Source organism: Chiloscyllium punctatum, chromosome 2 (assembly GCF_047496795.1).
Source record: "Chiloscyllium punctatum isolate Juve2018m chromosome 2, sChiPun1.3, whole genome shotgun sequence".
Classification (NCBI taxonomy): Eukaryota; Metazoa; Chordata; class Chondrichthyes; order Orectolobiformes; family Hemiscylliidae; genus Chiloscyllium; species Chiloscyllium punctatum.
The window spans coordinates 38,051,245-38,075,867 of record NC_092740.1 but is presented as its reverse complement, the minus strand read 5'-3'; the positions used below and the strand labels follow the sequence as shown (position 1 = coordinate 38,075,867).

Below are 24,623 nucleotides of genomic sequence, written 5' to 3'. Positions count from 1 at the left end.
TGTAGCCCACCCACTCTGAGAGATGGCTGGGTGGTGGGTGTAATTTCAGCCGATTAGTAGATAACCAGTTTAAGATTGTCAGTTGGTCTTTCAGCGTAGTGCACTTGCATGAATTGGCAGATACATATATTAATACATAAGGTCAACTGGTCCCCTTTGCATTCAGAAAGAACCTGTACACAAATTGTACCTGTTTCAACTCAACAAAATGGTTGATAGCCATTCTCTAGTCCATTTCCTAGAGCAATGCATGATAAATCAGAGTTACCTGCTTGAATTAAATTTAAACTAAGTTTGGCGGTTAACTCTCATTCATCATGTGACTGGTGTATTCTCCTGGGCAATGCCTCGACCAATTAGAGTTCACTCGATAAAATAATCGGCACTCTCTCTTCTCAGTATGAAAAGGTTGCTTTCTCTTTTCATTCATATTCCTTGCAAATTGTCTCCATGAATGCAAGACAAAATGCTTTGATGAAGTTTGTCCTTTTCAGCAATAGTCAAGATTTGTACTACCCAATGTGTATACATAATCCCTGTTATTGTGAGATGAATGGACATTATAGCTGGACTGGCTTTTAACATTGCAGCTTTTGTATGTTTCTAATAATTGTATAGTCCCAATAATTTTTCCTACTCTCTGTTAGAAACAAGGAAACTTAATTATTTAAAAAGCATCTGGATGGGTATATGAATAGGAAGGGTTTGGAAAGATATGGGCCGGGTGCTGGCAGGTGCAACTAGATTGGATTGGGATATCTGGTCAGCATGGACAGGTTGGACTGAAGGGTCTGTTTCCGTGCTTTACATCTCTATGAGTCTATGAGTGACAGAGTAGAGATCTTAAAGTTATTTCTCCTCTGTATCAGTCATTTTTCTGTTGGTCCAGCGCCACTGTTTAAGCAGAATTTTGGAACATTATGTGCCTAATGAGCTTTTTCTTTAAAATTATTTTGCAGTTCTTGACCTTCTTTCTCTGTCAGAGCACAGAGGTTATGTGGACCTGCTACAGCAAGCTCTGACTGAACCTCCGGCAGTGAATGAATTCTATATCCTGGCAACGTTCAAACTGCAACCAAAGACACTTGCTGCCATTTTTGGGCTTTATTCCACCAGAAGCAACATTAAGTACTTTGAATTTTCAGTGTTGGGTCGACTGAATAAGGGTAAGAAGACGAGTTTTAATCATTTTCAAAAATTAATTTCCAGGATGCAAGCATCACAAGCAACACTGGTATTTATTTCCCATTTCGAGTTGTCCTTAAAATGTTGTGGTGAGGTCTTCTAAACCAATCAGTTCGCAGGAATCTCACCTCTGCATCAGAAGGTTGTGGGTTTAAGCCCCACATTTGGATGAGAGGTTAAACCTGGGCCTTGCCCATTACTTCCACATCATAACTGACTACACTGCAAAAGGCTATCACTCTGGGATCTCCTGTAGTGAAAGATACAAGTAATGCATAAAAGTTTTTCAAGTCTTTTCACGTGGCTGAGGGGTCCTATAATTCTATGAGGAAGAAATGCCAGTGTTGGACTGGTGTGGGCAAAGTCAAAAGTCACTTGACACCAGGTCATAGTCCAACAAGTTTATGGTTTCAAATAAACCCGTTGGATAATAAGTAAACCTGTGCGACATCTGGCATGAGGAAGAGAGTTGTAGGAGTTTGGCCGAACAAGAACAAAAGAGAACAGAAATATTAGTCGAAGGCACAATGGTGTTTAACCTAGAGGGTGAAGGTGTTTCCATGCACCTGTAACCCATGTCCTCCTGGTAAGTGAACCTTCGGGTTTTCGATACACTGCTGAAGAAGCTTTGGTAAGTAGCTGCAGTATACCCCATCAACCACAGTCACTCCCACCTCACTGCGAGAATGCTGCCCCTCTGCATACATTTGATAGAAAGCTGTAAAGAGGCTTGGAGTCTCGATGATGTATGGACACTGATCCTGGATTCAAATGCAACACCATGTTTAAATATAAAGAGAATCTGCTTCATGCCCGCAGTGTAGTTACACTGTAAATGCACCTGGTGGAAATGTTCCTGTCCTGCATCACTTAGTTCAATATGACCAAGGTTCAAAACACCCTATACTTCTCTGTTAAGAGAATCTGTATGTTTCTGGCCCAGTAAGAAAGGAGGCACTACTGGTTCCAATTCTGAGGAAATGAAGAGGGTCAAGTGACATTAAGGGAACATTTAGGAGAAAATGATCATAGTATCATTAGATTAGATTAGTTATGAAATACATGATGTGGAGGAGCTAGTGTTGGACTGGTGTGGACAAAGTTAAACATCACAAACACCAGGGTGTAGTCCAACAGGTTTATTTGAAAGCATTAACTTTTGGAGTGCTGCTCAGGTAGCTGTTAGCTATCTGATGAAGGAGCAATGCTCCAACAGCTAGTGCTTCCAAATAAACCTGTTGGACTATAACCTGGTGTTGTGTGATTTTTAGCTATGAGATAGGATAAGATACAATACAGAATCAAAATAATTAAATGTGAGCACAGGTAAATTATAATGAAAGATTGGCTTTCAATATTGCTTACAATATTGAGATAATCCCATGAGATTTGCCACGATAAGGAAAAATGGAACAAATCAATCCTGAGCACTCCAGGTGAGAACAGTGAAGATGAGGAATCTGGCAGATGTCAGGTGGTTGAATATAGAAGGTTCAATTGAATATAGAAGGTTCAAAATGGACATAAAGAAAAGAATAAGAGAAACATGGTAAGCAAGAGAAGAGACTGGCAGCTAACATATAAAGAAATCCGATGGTCTTCTACAGGCATATAACAATTAAAATGGTGGAAAAATGAGAATCATGGTTGACTGTTAATCAAAAAGAGGATATAGGCATGGAGACAAGAGCACTGCTGAGATACTAAATGAATATTGGGATCTAGCTTTACTGACAAATATACTGCTGCTCAAGTCATGGTGGAAGAGAATGTAGTTGAGATTCTGAGTGAGCTAAAAATTGACTTCTGTATGTTCCTATAAAGAGGTTGTACTGGAAATGTTGGCTGTGCTTAAAGTTGGCTTATTGTCCAGAGTTCAGAAGAATAACAGTATTCCCATTAAAATACTCAAGATCATGAAGGGGTTTCATAAGGTAGACACTGAGATATTAGGCTGAACTTTACATACCTCCCCCAAGCATGTTTTAAGCAAGAGTTGAAGTCCAAACTGATGGGCCCAGCCAGTGCTTTTCCACCCACCCTTTGGCTGACAGGCAAAACACCCAGCCTCCACCCCTTGCCCCATTGGTCACCCTTCTTAAAATGACGTATTCAGATTGTCTGACAACTCCTGGGGGAGGGTGCCATGTCTGACTGGCAGACTTCTAATTTGTCTGTCAGCTATGTACCAGCCTTACTTCTAAGGGAGGGGTGTTTAGGGGTTGTGATCCCACTTATCGTCCCAACACAGAATTCTGTTTTTTTGTTTCCCTGAATGAGAATTTAGACAAAGCTCGTGGAACAAGTAGACAAGTTGATTGAAGGAATCTAAGTCAGAGAAGAATGAAACCACTCATTTATGTAGGAAAAATAATGAGAGTCAATTTAACATAAAGAGTACAATTCTAAAGGGGCAGCCAGAGCAAAGGGACTCGGAGGTAAATGTGCAGAAATCACTGAAGGTGGAATACAGGTTGAAAAGATGTTCATAAAGTATATGGGATCCTGGGCTTTGCCAAAGCTAGCATCTAGTACAAAACTAAGGAAGTTGCGATGAATTTGTAAAAAATTCCAGTTGAGTCTTAATTGGAATATTGCATGTTGTTCTGGATACCACACTGTAGAAAGGATGAGAAGGAATTAGATAGTATGCAGAAAGGTTCATGAGAATAGGTCCAGGGATGAGCAATTTCAGGTAGATAGATGGATTGGAGAAAGTAAGCTGTTTTACTTAGAGAAAAATAAAAGATTTGGAAGAAGACTTTTAAATTAAGAAAGGTGTGAACACACTAGAGAAGAAGAAAATATCACTTACCACTGGTGCAAGGGTCAGTACCAGAGGGCACTGACTTAAGATGATTAGCAAAAGAAGCAACCAGTGGCATGAGGGGAAATATTTTTTACAGTGTCTGACATATTCTTGGTGAAAGAGCAATGGAGGAAGATTAAATCCAATTTTCAAAAGAGAATTGGATAATTATCTGAAGTGAAAATATTTCTACGGTGATGGAGGAAAGGTGGGGGAGAGGGACTAATTGAGCTACTCTTCCAGAGCGCTGGTACAGTCCTGAATGGCCTCCTTCTCTGCAGTAAACTTTCAATGAGTTTACGGTTCTTTAACATTCTGACCACATGTCTGCTCCATCACCAAGACTGTTTCCTTGCACCTCCTAAAATTGTATCTTCCCAGTCCTGCCCTTGCTCATTTATTACTGAACCCCTCATTCATGACTTTGTCATCTCATGATATGACTGCTTCAATGTTTTTGTGACCAATGTCCCCTTTTCCACTAACACTAACTTGAGCTCATTCAAAGTTCTGCTGCCCCTATCCTAACTTGTATCAAAGTTTGCTCATCACCACTGCTGTGCTCATTAGACTGCATTGGCTTCCACTCCTGTAATTCCTCAAATATATCTTTGATTATGAACCTTTCCACGACTATGCCACAAGCCACTTCCTACCTCCTACATCTCTAAGATCCTTCAAAATTGCTTGTGCTCCTCCAATTCTGGTTTCTTGGAAATCTCTACTTGTAACCAATCCCCTTTACTGCATGGGTACTAAGCTTTGGAAATCCGTTGGTAAGCTTCCCTACCTCTCTGTCTCTTTGTTTCTGTAAAATGCTGCCTAAAACTTACTACTTTAACTAATCATCTGTTTTAACATTGGCTTTTGTGGTTTGTTATGAAATTGTGTTAAAACATCCTATGGAGAAAGGATATCTAATACATTAAAGAAGCTATGTAAATGCAAATAATTGTAGCCATGCATCAATGTTGCAAAACTGAGGTAAATGTAAATGAAGCCTAAATTAAAAGTTTGAGTCTATCACCAGGCTAAATAGAATGATATCCCCTGGGAGAAGGATTCTCACCTTGCTTCACTTCTGAGCGATTTTGAGCTTTAACATTACAGAAGGTTAGCATTGCTGTGATCTGTTTCACACTGATGCTAAACTTATACTATAAATGCATCATTTTAGCATTTGAACATTTAGCCATGGTTTAGGTCACCGTTTGCATCAACCTTAGGTACAAGATTAATCTTGCAATGAGGTAGATGAGCTCCACACACACGTTGCTAAACATATTCACAAAGCCCTGATAAAGCTAGAAAACAGCTTAAGATAAAGCAGGCCACCTCAGACAAGCACATAGAACGCTCAAGAAACTCTGCAGGTCTGGCTGCATCTGTGGAAGCAGAAACAGTTAACATTTCAAGTTTGGTATGAATTTTCTTCAAACCACCTGAGCCCTTTAAAATCTCTAGGTGATCTTAATACTAACTCTTTAGACAAGTTGAACAAATTTAAAGCTGTTTCCATTGGCTGATAGTACAAGGACTTGGCAACACAGATTTAAGGCTTTAGGTAAGGCATGCAGGGAGGATGTGGGGAAGCATAGTATTACTCAGTGAGTGGTCATGAACTGGAACTTACTGCCAAGCCAAGATAATTAATGATTTTGTAAGGAAATTAGACGATCACTTGAGGGGAATACCCTTGCAGGGGCACAGGGGTAAAGCAGGGGAATGGGACTGATTCTTGCTCTCCACAGAGCTGGCTGGACACTGCAGGCTGAATGGCCTCTGTCTGTGCTGTATTGACTCTATGACTTTTACTGATCATTAACATTATACACATATTTGAGCCTGTACATTACAGAGGTATCTCCTTACCTTCGTCCAGGATATTCATTCACTGTGAACGAAACCATTGCTAAATTTCGTTGTGCTCGGGCAATTACATCGGCAAAGTGTTTTGACAATAATTTGTCTCCTGATTGGCTATGCCTTATATTTAACTGAAGCCTCCGTCCTGATAATTTCCACCAAGCCTTCACCCATTTTCATATATTGACACTGTGGTTCCTTTTCAGTAATTGCACTTTAATGTTGCTCCCTACTCCACTGACCTTTTTATTTCAGGCATCTGACCTTGCCCTCACCTCTCTTACATCTCCTTTAAGATTTTGTTACTCCAATCTCCATTCTGAGTTTTTCTACAAGATATCCTTCCTCTTTCCTACTTTAGCCTCTATAGTGAGAGAAACCCTAGCCTTTGAGATATCATTCTTCATCTGAATTAACTTTCTCAGTGATCCTCTGATTTCACTGCCTTCCTTCTTCCTACACACTTTTGCCTCCATACTCATTATAACCCACTGAGCCTTGCCATGTGACGTGGTTTCCCTATTCTCTCCTTCTCACCTCTGAACTCAATCTGCGCTTCCAACTCTATTTCCAACAGCATCTGGCACTGGAAAAAAAACAATTTCCAGTGGCTTAGTCTTTGGCCCAATCACACACCACAATTCTGATAATTTTCTCAGTGACTCCCTTGCCAGCACTTTCGATGGAATGTCCCTAAGTAAAATCTTTACTTTCTTCAATTTTATTTATTCAGCCTAGCACAACCTCCATCTTTTGGTCTTTGAATCAATAGATGAGACTTGAGTGTAGATGATGGATAATTAATTTAGCCCCTGTCACCATTTTCTGCCCATCAGGATCTACTGGGCCTCAGCTTCAGCGGTCTGCTACTGCAAAATAGTCTTGGAGAGAAGTGCTAACCTCTGGATTTTATTTTCTGGTTGCAAACATCTCTTTTTCTCACCTGCACTTCCAATAATGATGGCTATAATAGGTTTCCATTGGAGTTTCCAGTTCCCTTGCAGAGTCAGTTCCTTGTAATAATGTTTGGGATATCCGTTATTAAAAGCCATCGTTAACCCAAGATTTATGATGAATTCTGAAACTATTTTGTGTATTTTAAGTGTAAGCGGGGATTGAAGGTATTATCCTTCTGTTTGTATCAGGATATAGGAATGGCCTCATTTGTTTTCTGTTTCTGTTTGCAGCCAGCCTTCGCTATGTGAAGAATGATGGGAAGCCCCAGGTGACCACATTTCACAATGTCCAGCTGGCAGATGGGAAGCGCCATGCTGTCCTGCTCAGACTGAAGGGCCTGCAGCATGGACCAACTACAGCTGAGCTCTATGTTGACTGTACACAGGCAGGTGTCGCCCACAATTTGCCAGCCTTGTTCACTAAAATGCCACAGACTGCAGACTCTGTTGAAATCCGAACCGCCCACAAAAGAGCGCAGGTACGCCTGGAAAAATAAAATATTCAGTTTGTAAATTGTACCATTCGTTTCCGTGGACTGGGGGAGGGGTGGGAGCACAAATCAATGGTACTGCTCAAAATGTTAAGTGAGAGTTTTGTTCAAATTGATGTTTTTAATTTTAGAAAACAGTGGAGTCGATGGTTTGTCAGGAAAAAAAATAAAGCAAAGAACTGCGGATGCTGGAAATTAGAAACAAAAGTGGAAATTGCTGCAAGATCTCAACAGGTCCGGCAGCATCTGTGGAGCGAAAGTAGAGTTAACCTGATCTGAAGAAGGGTCACCGGACCTGGAACATTAACTTTGCTTTCTCTCCACAGATGCTGACAGACTTGAGTATTTCCAGTAATTGCTGTTTTTTTATAATCACAGAACAATCTGATTCATGGTTAGATTATTTTTAATAATGATTTTGAATTGTCCATTATACTTACGATGATCACACATAACAGTCTTATTATAATGGTGTTACCTTTGACAGAATAACTGAGAAAATTGGTGACTGATAGCAGCCTCGATCCTACATAGTGACAGGAAGGCATATGCTCCTTTTGTTCTGAAAGCTGCCGTATTGAACTGACCATCCAGTAAATTGCCAAAAGTATTGATTAGAGTCTTTGTGAAATTGGCCCCAGTACTAACTCATCATGTGAAGAACATAATAACATTAAAAAAAGGAGTAGGAGTAGGCCATTCAGCCCTTCGAATTTGCATCACCATTCAGTGTTTCATGGCTCATCATCAAATCTAGAATCCTGATCCCACTTTCTCCCCATATCCTTTAATCCTTTTAGCCCAAAGAATTATATTTAACTCCTTGAAAACACCAAATATTTTGGTCTCAACCACTTTCTGTGGCAGAGATTCTAACAGCTCACCACTCTCTGGGTGAAGAAATTTCTCCTCATCTCAGTCTTAAATGGCCTTTTCAATATCCTTGAACTATGACCCTTGGTTCTGGACTACCCTGCCATCAGAAACATGCTTCTTGTATTTACCTTGTCTAGTCCTGTTAGAGCTTTACAGGTTTCGATGAGTTCCCCTCATTCTTCTAAATTCCAGAGAAATCCATCTCACAACTCATGACACTAATCGGCAGAAGGGTTGAATTTTTTTTTCCAAGATCTCAACTACCACATGATGGCTTTTCCTTATTGACAGCTGACTTGCACTTGGATGTATTTGCCCATTTTCTCCATTCAACAACTGATTTGTTCCATGATGGAGAGGCTCTCAAATTACAAAATGGTAGATAATTCTGGAATTCACAAGTCCCAAGCTTATACACATCATTTCCCATTTTCATAGGGATAAATATGGGGTTGAGTCAAGACTTCTGCTTTATAGAGGCAGCTGACCATGTAAAATCAATAGCTGCCTCCACTGAAGAGGAATTTTGATAGCCTTGGAATGTGAATCCCAATGTGCAGAGTAGACCTGGTGAGAGCAAATTAGAATTAAGCACATTTCTTTCATTGTTGTGGTTCTGTTCACCGAGCTGGGAATTTGTCTTGCAAACGTTTCGTCCCCTGTCTAGGTGACATCCTCAGAGCTTGGGAGCCTCCTGTGAAGCGCTTCTGTGCTGTTTTCTCCGGTATTTCTAGTGGCCCTTTCTTCAAAGTGTGTCCCTTTGAAGATGTAAGGCATACCTTGGGGTTTGGACCCAGGACACTTACTGGGTGCAGGGTTTGAGGTGCCATATGGTGAAGGTCATATATGTTTGGAGTAAGCCAAGTCCTTTTTGGGTGAGTTTAGGAATTATTAAAAAAAGGCATAAATGTATGTAAAAAGTGCATATATTCATTACTGTAATGCACATTGGAATTGTCAACAGACCTGTGAAAAATTAATTGCCAGAAGCAAGCATCTGTCAAAGAGACCTGTCAAAAGCATCAAGGTGGCTTCTCAATGGGAGTTGTCTAGAGGACATTGTACTGCATCTGCCATGTTTTGTCCACTCACTCAACTTGTCTAAATCATCTTGAAGCCTCCTTACACCCTCCTCACAACTCAGTCCAGTTCTGTTATCAGTAATTGGAAATGTTGCATTTTGTTTTGTTTTATTAATTATTTTTAAACTTCAGATCCAGTGCTGACTCACTGAGGTAGGCCTTTTCAACCAGATGGCATTGGTATTTGGCAGCCTCTTCAGATCTTCTGGAGTCACCTGCCCTGAATTCTAATGTGGGCAATTGAACCATTACCATCAATGAAGAAAGAACCATCAGTTTAAATTGATCTGCTGGCTTTCAAACCTCAGTCCAAGCTCCATGTCTGCCATTGCCACTTTGGGCTTTACAAACCCCAAGTCTCACCCAGTTGCCACCCACAATTTGGGAACCCATGCTTTAAGCAGTTATAGGGTCATACATATCTATAGCCTGGAAAGAGGTCCTTCAGCCAAACCTTCCCATGACACCCAGTTTTCACAATTAAACTAGTCACATCTGCCTGCTTTTGGTCCATATTCCTCCATATCAATCCCATCCATGTATCTGTCTATATTTCTTAAATGATGGAATTGTACTCTCTTCCATCATCTCTGGCAACCCGTTCCAGAAACTCACCACCTTCTGTGTGAAAGAATTTTCTCTCTGGGCCCTTTTGTACTTTCTTCCCTCTCACCTTAAGCCTATGGTCTCTCATTGAATATGGGGGAAAAGCTGTTGGCTGTCTACTGTCTCCATGCCAGTTGACTTTTCCCCAAGGTGACCATCACTGAACACTGTCACCTACTTCCATCCAAGGAGCTTCCATCCAAGGAAAGGAATGGAGAGCACTCCCCATGGTTGTCAAGGTCATCTTGACCTTTAACCTTCTACAACAACTTCCTTCCAGGTTGCAGCAGCTTATAGCAGTGAGAGATCTCGATTACTGTATGAAACCCTATCAGAGAAATGCCAGACTTTCTTTACATCAGTGTCCTTAGCATTTTCCAAAAGTTAGAGAAGGGAGCATTAGACTTCCTCAGATTCCAAGGAGCCCAGTGTGCTCCATTTTCAGTCTCTAACCTTTATGAATGGAGAAGGATCTGACTCCGCTAATGTTCTGTTTGTTTGAGATTACAGATCGCACATCTTGCAGGGCTACGTCTGACATCAGACTGCTCCTGACACATCCTAACACTATACTATGAATGTTCACTCATTAATAACTCCAGGTTCCTGGAATTCAAGCTTCACAATGGAAATTAGGGTTCAAAACATATATGAAATGCCCACTCTATCTGAGATTTATAATAAGAAAAATTTATATACACATTAACAAATACGGCTGATTTTTAAAATGTGTGCAAGGTTTCCATGCCATCTGACCATCTGCATAAAATCACTCCTGTAATGTGTGCTAAAGTCTAACCTTTAAAATCCTAATGAATTCCTGTTTCATAGCAACCTTATCCCATGAAGTAAAGGCTATTAATCATTGGGTAAAGTTCAGTGATTCGGGAAAGAACTCTGTTCTCACAAAGACTGGGAGAACTTTAGGGGGAATAGCTGGGCTTCTATGGGAGAGGCATTTATAGCATTTGTTAGGATGATGGAATTGCTGCTCCCTCATCATCCACTCTGCCAGTTCCCCTGTCAGTGGCAGAGCAGATGGCTGGGAGTAGTCAGGATGATAATGATTTAAGGTGCACTGGGAATGGGAGACTAATCTACATGGAGACAAAACAACTGCAGATGCTGGAAACCAAGGTGGACAAGCAGGAGGCTGGAAGGACATAGCAAGCCAAGTAGCAGAGGTAGAGGAGTCAACGTTTTGGATGTAACCCTTCTCCACAACTGAGGGCGGGTGTAAAGGGAGCTGCAGAAATTGGGGTGACGGGGACAGGGTGGTGAAGTGGGGATAGATGAAGAGAGGTAGAGGATATGACCTGGTCGATCAATGGGAGGAATCCAGTAGGTGGCAAGGAGGAGTGGAAGGGAAACTAAGCTACTACTGGATTGGTTGTTTGCTGAGTTGCTCGAGCTACCAGACACACACTGATGGCCATTTTGAAGAAAGTGAGGACTGCAGTTGTTGGAGATCAGAGTCAAAAAGTGTGGTGCTGGAAAAGCATAGCTGGTCAGGCAGCATCTGAGGAGCAGGAGTGTTGACGTTTCAAGCATAAACTCTTCATCAGGATGACATTCTGATAGATACATCTTCAGGGCCGGACCAGAAATATCCAATGTTACTATGGGAAGCAAGGAATGAGTTGGCTGCAGGTCTGGCGATGATCTTTGCAATCTCACTCTCCTTGGGAGTACTGCCGGATGATTGGAGGGAGGTGAATGTTGTTCCTTTGTTCAAGAAAGGGAATAGGGAAATCTCTGGGAACTACAGACTAGTCAGTATTCTGTGATAAGCAAGGTACTGGAAAAGATTCTGAGAGATAGGATTTATGACTTATTTGGAAAAACATGGTTTGATTAAAGGTATTCAGCATGGCTTTTGAGGGGCAGGTCATGCCTCACAAGCGGTATAAGTTCTTTGAGGATGTGACTAGACAAGTTGACTAAGGTCGAGCAGTGGATGTGGTATATTTGGATTTCAATAAGGCATTTGAGAAAGTTCCCTATGGTAGGCTCATTCAGAAAGTTAGGAAGTATGGGATACAGGGAAATTTGGCTGTCTGATACAGAATTGGTTGGATGAAAGAAGACAGCAAAGTGGTAGTGGATGGAAAATATTCCGCCTCAAGGTTGGTGACCAGCAGTATCCCGCAGGGATCTGATCTTGGGCCTCTGCTTAATGTAGTTTTTATAAATGACTTGGATGAAATGTGGAAGGGTGGGTTAGTAAATTTGCCAATGACACAAAGGTTGGTGGAGTTGTAGATGTTGTAGCCTGCACAGCCCTCAACAGTAAGACATTGACAGGATACAGAACTGGGCTGAGAAGTGGCAGATGGGGTTCAACCTGGATAAATGCAAATTGATTCATTTTGGAAGGTCGAATTTGAATGCTGAATACAGGGTTAAAGACAGGTTCTTGGCAGTGTGAAGGAACAGTGGGATCTTGGGGTCCATGTACATAGATCCCTCAAAGTTGCCACCCAAGTTGATAGGGTTATTAAGAAGGCATATGGTATTTTGGCTTTCATTAACAGGGGGCTTGAGTTTAAGAGCCGTAAGATTTTGCTGCAGCTCTATAAAACCCTGGTTAGACTACACTTGGAATATTGTGTCCAGTTCTACTCACCTCATTATAGGAAGGATGTGGACACTTTTTAGAGAGGGTGCAGAGGAGATTTACTAGGATGGTGCCTGGTCTGGAAGGTCTGTCCTATAAAGAGAGGTTGAGTGAGCTAAGGCTTTTCATACTGGAGAGAAGAAGGAAGAGAGGTAATTGAGAAGTGTACAAGGTAATGAGAGGCATAGAGAGCGTAGATAGCCAGAGACTTTTCCCCAGGGCAGAAATGGCTGTCATAAGGGATCATAATTTTAAGGTGATTGGAGGAAGGTATGGGGAGATGTCAGAGGTAGGTTCTTTACACAGAGAGTGGTGGATGTGTGGAATGCGCTGCCAGTGGTGATAATAGACTCAGATATTAGGGACATTTTAAGTGACTGCTGGACAAGCACATGGATGGCAGTAAATTGAGAGGTGTGTCAATTAGGTTGATCTTAGATTAAGATATATACTCGGCACAACATCGTGGGCTGAATGGCGCGTATTGTGTTGTATTGTTCAATGTTCTAATTAACACCCAAGAGCATTCTGTTGTCTGACTACTTCTAGTTAAATATTCTACCTGGTGGCCATACCATACTCAGTGGGCACCTTTCTCAGCTGACACTCTACAGAGCTGGCATCCTCCCTACTCATCTAGCATCACACGACTGACATCCTACTCAACTGGAATGTGAATGACTTTGGATCCTGACATCAAAACCACCCACCTGGCATTCTACTTACCTGTCACCCTACTCTCTCAATACCACTTACGTACTTATTTTCTGATAGCAACTGTCCAAATGGCTGTCAGAAACTTTAAATGTCAGAATATAGCAGCTGACTGCTTTGAAGATAGGGCATGGTTTGCCTTGTTCTGATAGTTTGGTACGTTGGAAGTAGTGATTTCCATTTTGGAATGACCCTGAGCAATATCTCCTCCCAGAAACATGGAAGGGGTAGAGTGGCAAACTGCATGAGATTGCCATTCCGTGGAAAAATTGGCCAAGTTTGGTGTTTACACATGTTTAACTTGAAGAATTTCATTCTCATCCAAGATCCAATGTTAGACATCTAACAGAAAACAATTGGAGAGATTGAGACAAGTGACAGAAAGACATTGCTGAAAGTCTCAGAGACAGAGGTCTGCACATGCTAGAGATCAGGAAAATTGATGTTTCAGGCCAGAGCCCTTCATCCTGATGGAGAGCTCCAGCCTGAATCGTCGATTTTCCTGCTCCTTGGATGCTGCCTGATCTGCTGTGCTTTTCCAGCTACACACTCTCAGAGCCGGAAGTCTTTAGACTGTTTGTGAAATGTGCCCCTAGATCAGTGGGACAAAATCATCAAGGGTAGCTTGTAGATTGAGAAAGGACAGGAGCCAAGGTTAGATCTGTGGACTCTCCAGATGCAGAGATGAGAAGAATATGATTGTTAGAGATGCTTTAGCAGTGACAGGTCAGCATGGTGACTCAGTGGTTAGCTAGCATCACTGCCTCACAGCTCCAAGAACCTAGGTTCTATTCCAGTCTTGGGCAAACCTCTATGTAGACTTTGCACATACTCCCTGTGTCTCCCTTGCTCTTCTGGATGTTCTGGTTTCTTCCTACAATCCAAAGATGCTTTGGTTAGGTGGATTGGCCATGCAGAGCTACAGGGATAGGGTAGGATGTGAGTCTTGGTTGGATTCTCTTCAGGGGGCAGGTGTGAACATGATGGGCTGAATGGCCTGCTACCACAATGTAGGGATTCTTTGATTCTAGATAGAAATACTAATACAAAACCTAAGTCCAACTGTGTTAGTCCCTGTAGAGAGAGTGTTGGAAGAGGACAAATAATGCAGAGAGGTTGAGGAAGAATAATGGAACATGGTCACAGCGACTAGATTGACATCACATTTGAAGAATATGCAAACTTTCACCATGAAATTGTTTGGAGATTAATCCCTTGCTGGACACCGTTGCTGCCAGTGCATGTATATTCATGTCCCTCTGCTTTCCTGATACATTAATAATTCACAGTAAGCTACCAATATGAAAGAATCAACAGTAGCATTTAGGACTATTGTAGTCAAATTGATGAAGTTGATCATCAGTCATATTTTACATTTTTCTAACAGCATTGGTCCTGGTGATGTTTTCATGTTTTGATGACTGGCCCATTATCTATCATTCCCAGCCTAGACTCTGTTAGGATAATTGCTCTGTAACACTTTGAATGTGGATTGACTTCTTCAGTTTGGCATCCACCAGTGATCATGTTCTTTATGTGAGAAGGGTGTAGGTTAGCATGAAGGTCGATCACTGTCAGATGTTTGTGTAGAAGTCTGAATTTCTGTGTGTTTGCATCTATCTGTAACAGTGATGATGCTTGAACCTAGGTGTCCCCAGTTTGATCAATGGAAAGAATGAAGAACATTTTTAAACCTCCTTAGTATTACATGGTGTGTGATATCAGCATTGATGTAACACCCTCTCTTCAATTACTTCCAGGAAACAGCTTGATAACGTTTGTGTCAGAGCCTCTTAAAGCTCACAACTGCTGGGATTAACGTTTTCTTTCTATGATTTTGTGATTCTATTTGTGATCTCTTATTAAGAGCTTCTGGTCTGGGCCAGGGAGAAAAATCATGGCCCCTAGTGATTTTCCTGTTTTTCACCCCTTATTCCTCGCTACTCTTTTTCACACCCCTGACAAACCTTTGCTCAATCAGTCATTAATGTTATTAATTTTATGTCTGAGATACCTTTTTGTTAACAAAGGTATAAATGGATGCACACATGGAGTTGGGCTACAGATAAGCCATGTTCCTGTTGAATATCAGTACAGGCTGGAAAGGTTGAATGGACTATTGCTATATAGCCTCTACACTCTCTCTTGTATTTTAGAACATAGAAGAATACAGCGCAGTACAGGCCCTTCAGCCCTCGATGTTGCGCCGATCAAAGCCCACCTAACCAACACTAACCCACTATCCTCCATATACCTATCCAATGCCCGCTTAAATACCCATAAAGAGGGAGAGTCCACTACTGCTACTGGCAGGGCATTCCATGAACTTACGACTCGCTGAGTGAAGAACCTACCCCTAACATCAGTCCTATATCTACCCCCCCCTTAATTTAAAGCTATGCCCCCTTGTAATAGCTGACTCCATACGTGGGAAAAGGTTCTCACTGTCAACCCTATCTAACCCCCTAATCATCTTGTACACCTCTATCAAGTCACCCCTAAACCTTCTTTTCTCCAATGAAAACAACCCCAAGTGCCTCAGCCTTTCCTCATAGGATCTTCCTACCATACCAGGCAACATCCTGGTAAACTTCCTCTGCACCCGTTCCAGTGCCTCCACATCCTTCCTATAGTATGGCGACCAAAACTGCACACAATATTCCAGATGCGGCCTCACCAGAGTCTTATACAACTGCAGCATGACCTCAGGACTCCGGAACTCAATTCCTCTACCAATAAAAGCCAGTACGCCATATGCCTTCTTCACTGCACTATTTACCTGGGTGGCAACTTTCAGAGATCTGTGTACATGGACACCAAGATCCCTCTGCTCTTCCACACTACCAAGTAGTCTACCATTAGCCCAGTAATCCATCTTTTTATTACTCTTACCAAAGTGAATCACCTCACACTTAGCTACATTGAACTCCATTTGCCACCTTTCTGCCCAGCTCTGCAGCTTCTCTATATCCCGCTGTAACCTGCCATATCCTTCCTCACTGTCTACGACGCCTCCGACTTTCGTATCATCCGCAAACTTGCTCAGCCAACCTTCTAACCCTTCCTACAGGTCATTTATAAAAATGACAAACAGCAATGGTCCCAAAACAGATCCTTGCGGAACACCGCTAGTGACGGCACTCCAAGATGAACCTTTGCCATCAACTACTACCGTCTGTCTTCTTCCAGCCAGCCAATTCCTAATCCAAACCTCCAACTCACCCTCCCAAACCTCCAACTCACCCTCTCAGCCTTTTACCCCACCCCCTCACTCTCACTGTCTGACTTCCATGTCTCTCTCTCTCTCTATTTGTGTGTGTCTCTCTCTCTCTCTATCTGTGTGTCTCTCTCTCTCTCCCCCAAACTCTCTTCTACCCCTTCTCCCACCCTTTTGCTCAACCCCCTCTCTCCCTCCCTCTTAACCCCTTCTTTCCCTTTTTGTCATTTCCCCCTTCTGTCTTCCAGCCTGTGGGAAGTGACTCCTCCTGGGCCCCCCTGATGCTCAGTCGCATGGTTCTGCAGACCATAGGGAATACAGACAGAGGACCAGCCGGTGTTTGGAGGAGCAGCTCTTCACAGAGTCTCTTCACTCAACTCTTGCTGTGCCCTGATTGAATTTCCCCACACACACTGCTGTTTATAGGGCCAGACCGCTACACCCACAGCCTTAAGCGCCCCTTCCCCCTGCCTTAAACACTCACACTCACACTTGCATTCACTCACTCCCTCTGTTTCTCTCTCTCTCTCACACACACACACACACACAAAGACCACACACACAATCACACTCACACACAAACTCACACACTCATTAATATTCACACGTACTCACACACACACTCACACGCACATTCACTCACCCACACACAAACACATTCACATTCACACTCAGTCGCACACATATGTACTCATGTACACTCACATTAACATTTACACTCACACACATTCACATTTACACACACTCTCTCACATACACATACACACAGATTCTCACTCTCACACCCACCAGATGTCCTCAGAGTGATTACACTCTCAACAGCTGCTCTTTGCCATTGGTGAGTGTTCTTCCTCTTATGTTGGAGGAAGAGAATGCAGTCCTCTCTCCCAGGCATTGCTCCTGATGGTTCATGTGTTCAAAGGCTAATCTCCTCGTGGCCTCTTTTCAATTGTAGGTGGCCCAGAGACCAGTCTTGGAGACCTTGACTGGAAAAACTGACCCTTGTAAATTTATTTACCCACTAGTCATATTGCCTTAAAAATAAAGTCACTATAGTCTTATTGGACCATAGGCCTGCTCTCTTATTCAAGAGAGACGACTGGTGATGGTTTAACCTGAGAGTCATCACACCTCGTGTGAGGGGAGAGGTTGAGAAGGAGGGGCCTACATAGTAACCTCAGCCAGTGTGGAAATTGAAGTCAGGCTGTTGGTATCTCTGCATCACAAACCAACCAGCCATATTGTCTTTGACCACGGGAAGTGAGCTTTTGATGATTGGGACCTTCAAGTTTCTGATCAGCAGGACTGGATGAAATAGCCTGTTATCTTATTCAGATTAAAGTCTCATTTCCTGCTTATTAAATAGACAGCTTTCTCTGTGAATATCCTGATTGGGTGTTTTAGTTTACGGCTGGCAGTAAATCCAGCTGCGATTTATTTGACCAGGGTGATTCTCCTTGTGGGCAGTAATCAGCAGTAATTACTGTTCAAAACATGAACGTCTGGAAGTTGGAAACAGATTCCTAATGTTGTTCCTTATTTTTAATAGGTCATAAATAGCAATATGCGACATGAATAATAATTCACCGATTACCATTTCCAGATGACAGATTGGGATTGGAAACATATGAAATGACAATGCAAAAAGACTGTAGCACAGTCAAGCTGTTCAGAAGGACTAAAGCATGCTAGCCAAGCTCAGGTGGTTCATTCACCTCATCTGAAATCTGAGATAATAGCCTGCTTATTATTCAGCTCAGGCACTCCGAGTGTCAGTGCTCTGTTACAGTTTCAGTCAACTTTCAAAAGTTTTTTATACGTTCGGAGCTGTGCCAAAGTTGCTTTATTCTATTGTATTGAATTTTATTGAATTGTACTTTCAAACCCAAGTGGTGACTCCCCTCACCTATTCCACGTCGGCTGTAGTTGGACTTTGTGGGGGACATGTAGAGTCTCGCTAACCCACTGCTTTCCTGTCCACTCCTCTGACCTGTTCCCCCTATTAAAGGAGGGGATAAGCTGTCAGGCAGCTCACCTGCCCTGAGGGTTATTCAGGCCCCTAAGAAAGGGCTTCATTCTGCCTCCGCCAAAATATTTTGCCCATGGGAGGGTGAGGGAGGGCAAGGCGAGCGATCCAGCAGCATTTGCTGGCAGGAAGGAAGAATCATACAATCAGTATAGATTAAATGAGGCCCTTTGGCCCATCGAGTCTGTACAGACTAAACTGTTCTAGATTTACACTAGTGAGAGTGTGGTGCTGGAAAAGCACAGCAGGTCAGGCAGCTTCCGAGGAGCAGGAGAATCGACATTTTTGGGGATAAGTCCTTCATCAGGAATGAGGCTTGTGAGCCAGGGGTGGCTGAGAGATAAATGGGAAGGGGTGGGGTTGGGGTTGGGGGAAATCCCAGATGACCTTTTTCCAAGATCGCAATTTCCCTTCCCACATGGTCAACGATGCCCTCCAACGTATCTCCTCCACTTCCTGCGCCACCCCCTTGAACCTGACCCCTCCCAACACAAGAAGGACAGAACTCCCCTGGTCCTCACCTTCCATCCCCCAACCTCTGTATACATCACATCATCCTCCATCACTTCCGCCACCTACAAACAGACCCCACCACCAGATATATTTTTTCCTCCCCACCTCTATCAGTGTTCTGAAAAGACCATTCCCTCCACAACTCCCTCGTCAGGTCCACCTCCCCCCCACCAGCAACACCTCTCTCCTGGCACCTTCCCCTGCCACCAGAGGAAGTGCAAAATCTGCAGCTACATCACTCCCCTCACCTGCATCCAAGACCCCAAAGGGATCCTTCCACATCTGACAGAAATTTACCTGTACCTCCACCAATGTCATCTACTGTATCCGTTGCACCCGATGTGGTCTCCTATACAGGAGACAGGATGCCTTTACTGCAGATCATTTCAGAGAAAATCTCTGGGACACCTGCACCCATCAACCCCACTTCCCTGTGGCTGAACACTTCAACTCCCCTTCCCACTCCATCAAGGACATGCAGGTCCTGGGACTCCTCCATTGCCAAACTCTAACCACCTGACACCTGGTAGAAGAACACATCATCTTCCACCTTGGGACCCTGCAACCACACGGGATCAATGTGGATTTCAAAAGTTTCTTCATTTCCCCTCCCCCACATTATCCCAGTCCCAAACCTCCAACTCAGGCAACATACTCCTGACCTGTCTATCATCTTTCCCATCTATCCGCTCCATCCTCCTCTCTGACCTATCACATTCTCCATCACCTTCGTCTACCTATTGCATTCTCAGCTACCTTCCCATTCCGCACACCCCCAAACCCCACCCCACCTCCCTCCCATTTATCTCTCAGGCTTCTGGCTCACAAGTCTCATTCCTGATGAAGGGCTTAAGCCCGAAATGTCGATTCTCTTGCTTCTCGGATGCTACCTGACCTACTGTGCTTTTCCAGCACCACCCTCTCGACTCTAATTTGCAACATCTGCAGTCCTCACTTTCTCCTAGTAAATTTACACTCGCCCCATAGCCCTGGATTTATGTCATCTCAAATGCTCAAGTGCCTTTTTAAAGGTCATGAGGTTTCCTGCCTCAACTGCCCTCCTAGGCTACACATTCCAGACCTTCTAGGGGAAAAATGTTTTCCTTAAATCCCCTAAAAACTTCCTACCCTTCACCTTAAAATTATATTGCCTTGTCGACCTTTCAACTAAAGGGAACAGTTTGTTCCTATCCACCATGTCCATACCTGTCATAATCTTATAGACCTCGAGCAGGTCCACTCTCAGCTTTCTCTGCCCTAAAGAAAACAACTCGAGCTTATCCAGCCTCATGGATAAACTTTCCATTCCAGACCACATTCTGACAAATCTCCTCTGTACCTCCTCCAGGGCAATTATGTCCTTTCTGTAGCGTGGTGACCAGAACTGCACTCAGTACCCCAACTGTGCCTAACCAAACTCTTGTACAACTCCAACATAACGTCTCTGCTCCTATCATCTATGCTTTGTCTGATAAAGGCGCCCCTTCTTATCCACATATTAACCTGTCCTGCCACCTTCAGAGATCTGTGGACAAGCACCCCCAAGATCCCTCTGTTCCTCTGAGCTTCCTAGTGTCCTACCATTCATGACATACTTCCCTGTCTGTTACTCTATCAAAGTGCACTTTGGAAGACCTTCGACATTGCTGTCAACCACCTGGTCGATCTTTGTATCATCCGTAAATGTCCTTATCACCCCACCCGCCACATTCTCATCTGCATTGTTTATGAACTTCACAAACATTGGGGGACCCAGCACTGATCGCTGTGGTACACCACTGTTCACAGGTTTCCAGTAACACAAACAGTCTTCTACCACTGCCCTCTGTCTCCTACTGCTAAGCCAATTTCCAATTCATATTACAGCACTGGAGGTGGTTATATGGCCCATCATGTTCACGTAACAAAGGTAACAAAGGTTTGACAACACTAATCCTATTTTCAAGCATTTGACCCATAGCCCTATTGCAATGGAAGTGAGTATCTCAAGGTTGCTGAAATGTTGCAAACGTTTCTGACTCAAACACTCATTCAGACAAAGTTCAAAATCACACAACACCAGGTTATAGTCCAGCAGGTTATTTGGAAGGACTAGCTTTTGGAGCGCGGTCCACGCTCCGAAAGCTAGAGCTTACAAATAAACCTGTTGGACTATAACCTGGTGTTGTGTGATTTTTAACTTTGTCCAACCCAGTCCAATACCAACTCCTCCACATCATGACTCATTCAGACAGCAGGGTTCCAGACTCCTGCCACCCACTAAGTGAAAAACTTTCTCCTCAGCTCTCCTCCTACCTTCTACATTTTAGCTTAAATCCAAGCTGCCTCGGTATTGACCACCTCTAATAGTGTTTACCTGTCCACTCTATCTTTGTCCCTCATAGTCTTATACACCACTACCAGGACCCTCTCAACATTCACTGTTCCAAGTAAAACAACCCCAGTCTATCCAATCTTTCTTCATAGTTCAACTCAGGAACTATCCTGGTAAATCTCCTCTGTAACCTCTCTAGTGCAATCACTAGAATGCACTTTATTTGATCACACTGCCAAAAAGGTTTTCCTCCTCCCTTGTCCCTTCCCCCATGAATTTCCTCTCTGCCTCCAGCACTCTCCCATGCCTCACCTCAATGGAATCTACCATCTGCAAATCCAAAGTCCACCCTTATCTAAGTCTAGGAGGCATCTTCATTTCTTCCTCGGGACTGCTTGTAATCCAAGTGGTGAAAGCTACTTTCTTCTGGTGCTACAGCTGCTGGTCTATGAGATTGTCTGACAGTTCCCCTAGACTGGGATTTACCTGTCACTGTGGAATCGAAGTCTTACTCTAATCCAATTATGGACACCTCCAAAGCTGTGAAGCAGCCAAATTTCATATCACATGATGCTGATCATGACTTTTAGCTCAGAGGAGGCAGATAACCCAAACTCCACAAAATCTGCCCCAAAGAAATTTCTGATCCCAATCCTCTCTAAGGTGGGAGCCTGGGATCTGCTGAGGTTTTGCATGGTGCTTTATAAATACAAATCTTTCCTTTATTCTTTTCCATTGATCCAAATTATTGAAGAAAACCATTGGCATCGGTCCCTTTTGGCTTTGTCTCTGATACCTTCTGTCTAAACTGTGTGTCAGTCAGCTCTATAATTCCTACACCCTGGGTGCTGTGCTGTATCAGGAGACCCAGTCGGCGTCCCCTGCTCACTGGCTTCATCCAGGTGGGGCTGAGAGTCCAATTTCAACCAGGACGAGAGCTTTGTGTGTTCAAAACGTTCCTGTTGCGGATTTGTCAATGGAGCTCCTCCACTCTGTCCATTGCTTTTCGTTTTTTTCTCCCCCATCACGATATTTTTTCTCGTTATCTTTTTACCTACTCTTGGGAAATAAGGCAGGGCAGGTGACTGAGGTGTCAGTGGGGGAGCACTTCGGGGCCAGTAACCATAATTCTATTAGATTTAAAACAGTGATGGAAAAGGATAGACCAGATCTAAAAGTTGAAGTTCTAAATTGGCCGATTTTGACGATATTAGGCAAGAACTTTCAAAAGCTGATTGGGGCAAATATTCACAGGTAAAGAGACGGGTGGAAAATGGGAAGCCTTCAGAAATGAGATAATGAGAATCCAGAGAAATATATTCCTGTTGGGGTGAAAAGAAAGGCTGGTAGGTATAGGGAATGCTGGATGACCAAAGAAATTGAGGGTTTGGTTAAGAAAAAGAAGGAATCATATGTCAGGCATAGACAAGGATAGATCGAATGAATCCTTAGAAGAGTATGAAGGAGCATACTTAAGAGGGAAATCAGGAGGGCAAAAAGGGGACATGAGATAGCTTTGGCAAATATAATTAAGGAGAATCCAAAGGGTTTTTCCAAATACATTAAGGACAAAAGGGTAACTAGGGAGAGAATAGGGCCCCTCAAAGATCAGCAAGGCAGCCTTTGTGTGGAGCCGCAGAAAATGGGGGAGATACTAAATGAATACTTTGCATCAGTATTTACTGTGGAAAAGGATATGGAAGATATAGACTGTAGGGAAATAGATGGTGACATCTTGCAAAATGTCCATATTACAGAGGAGGAAGTGCTGGATGTCTTGAAACACATAAAGGTGGACAAATCCCCAGGAGCTGATCAGGTGTACCCTAGAACTCTGTGGGAAGCTAGAGAAGTGATTGCTGGGCCTCTTGCTGAGAAATTTGTATCATCGATTGTCACAGGTGAGGTGCTGGAAGACTGGAGGTTGGCTAACATGGTGCCACTGTTTATGAAGGGTGGTTAGGACAAGCCAGGAAACTATAGACCAGTGAGCCTGACGTCGGTGTTGGGCAAGTTGTTGGAGGGAATCCTGAGGGACAGGATGTACATGTATTTGGAAAGGCAAGAACTGATTAGGGATAGTCAACATGACTTTGTGTGTGGGAAATCATGTCTCACAAACTTGATTGAGTTTTTTGAGGAAGTAACAAAGAGGATTGATGAGGGCAGAGCAGTAGATGTGATCTGTATGGACTTTAGTAAGGCATTCGACAAAGCTCCCCATGGGACACTGATTAGCAAGGTTTGATCTCACGGACTACAAGGAGAACTAGCCATTTGGATACAGAACTGGCTCAAAGGTAGAAGACAGAGGGTGGTGGTGGAGGGTTGTTTTTCAGACTGAAGGCCTGTGACCAGTGGAGTGCCACAAGGATTGGTGCTGGGTCCTCTACTTTTTGTCATTTACATAAATTATTTGGATGTGAGCATAAGCGCATACAGAATAGGAAGGGTTTGGAGGGATATGGGCTCGGTGCTGGCAGGTGGGACTAGATTGGGTTGGGATATCTGGTCGGCATGGACGGTTTGGACTGAAGGGTCTACTTCCATGCTGTATATCTCTATGACTCTATGATTCTATGACCTCCCATCCTCTTGTAGTATTGGCAATGTCTGGGGTGAAAGCCAATATGGACTCCTGGCCTCAGCATGGATTCAACCTCCTTGCCTCAGCGCGGACACGAACTCCCGGCCTCAGCGCAGACCCGAACTCCCAGCCTCAGCACAGACTCAGCCTCCCAGCCTCAGTGCGGACTCGAACACCCAGCCTCAGCACAGACTCAGCCTCCTGGCGTCAGCATGGACTCAAACTCCCGCCCTCAGCACACACTTAGACTCCCAGCCTTGACATGGCCTCAAACTCTTGGCCTTAACATGAACATGAACTCCCAGACTCAGCCCAGATTCAGCCTCCTGGCCCCAGTGTGGACTCAAACTCCTGGCCTCAACACAGACTCAGCCTCCTGGCCTCAGTGCGGACTCGAACACCCGGCCTGAGCACAGACTCAGCCTCCTGGCCTCAGCGTGGACTCAGCCTCCTGCCCTCAGTGCGCACTCAGACTCCCAGCCTCAACGTGGACTCAACCTCCTGGCACTCCAAGCCTCAAGGTGTAGCCCCACGGGTCTGGGTTGGAAGGACTGTTATTCTGAACTCTTATTTCTCTATTTTTCTAATTTATTGCTGGACTTTTTCTTTCTTCTTTTAATTTTTCCCACTCAGAATTTGTACTTAAAAATCCTTCATACCCAAGATGGCGCTGGTAAGTGGTGACTTGTAAACCTTCCACTGCACACATGTGAGTCCATGTGACAATAAGCTAATTCTAATTCTAGAAAGTTACAATCCTTCAT

At 43.4% G+C, this 24,623-nt stretch overlaps 1 protein-coding gene across 1 annotated transcript in view; it reads left to right on the top strand.

The window, feature by feature from the left end:
• LOC140496394 (thrombospondin-4-like) overlaps positions 1 to 24,623 on the top strand; it is a 126,549-nt gene that overhangs the window by 9,597 nt on the left and 92,329 nt on the right. Inside the window, exons 2-3 of the mRNA XM_072596068.1 lie at positions 960 to 1,166; positions 7,048 to 7,295. Coding sequence (XP_072452169.1) covers positions 960 to 1,166; positions 7,048 to 7,295 — 455 coding nt within the window. The remainder of the gene's footprint in view (positions 1 to 959; positions 1,167 to 7,047; positions 7,296 to 24,623) is intronic.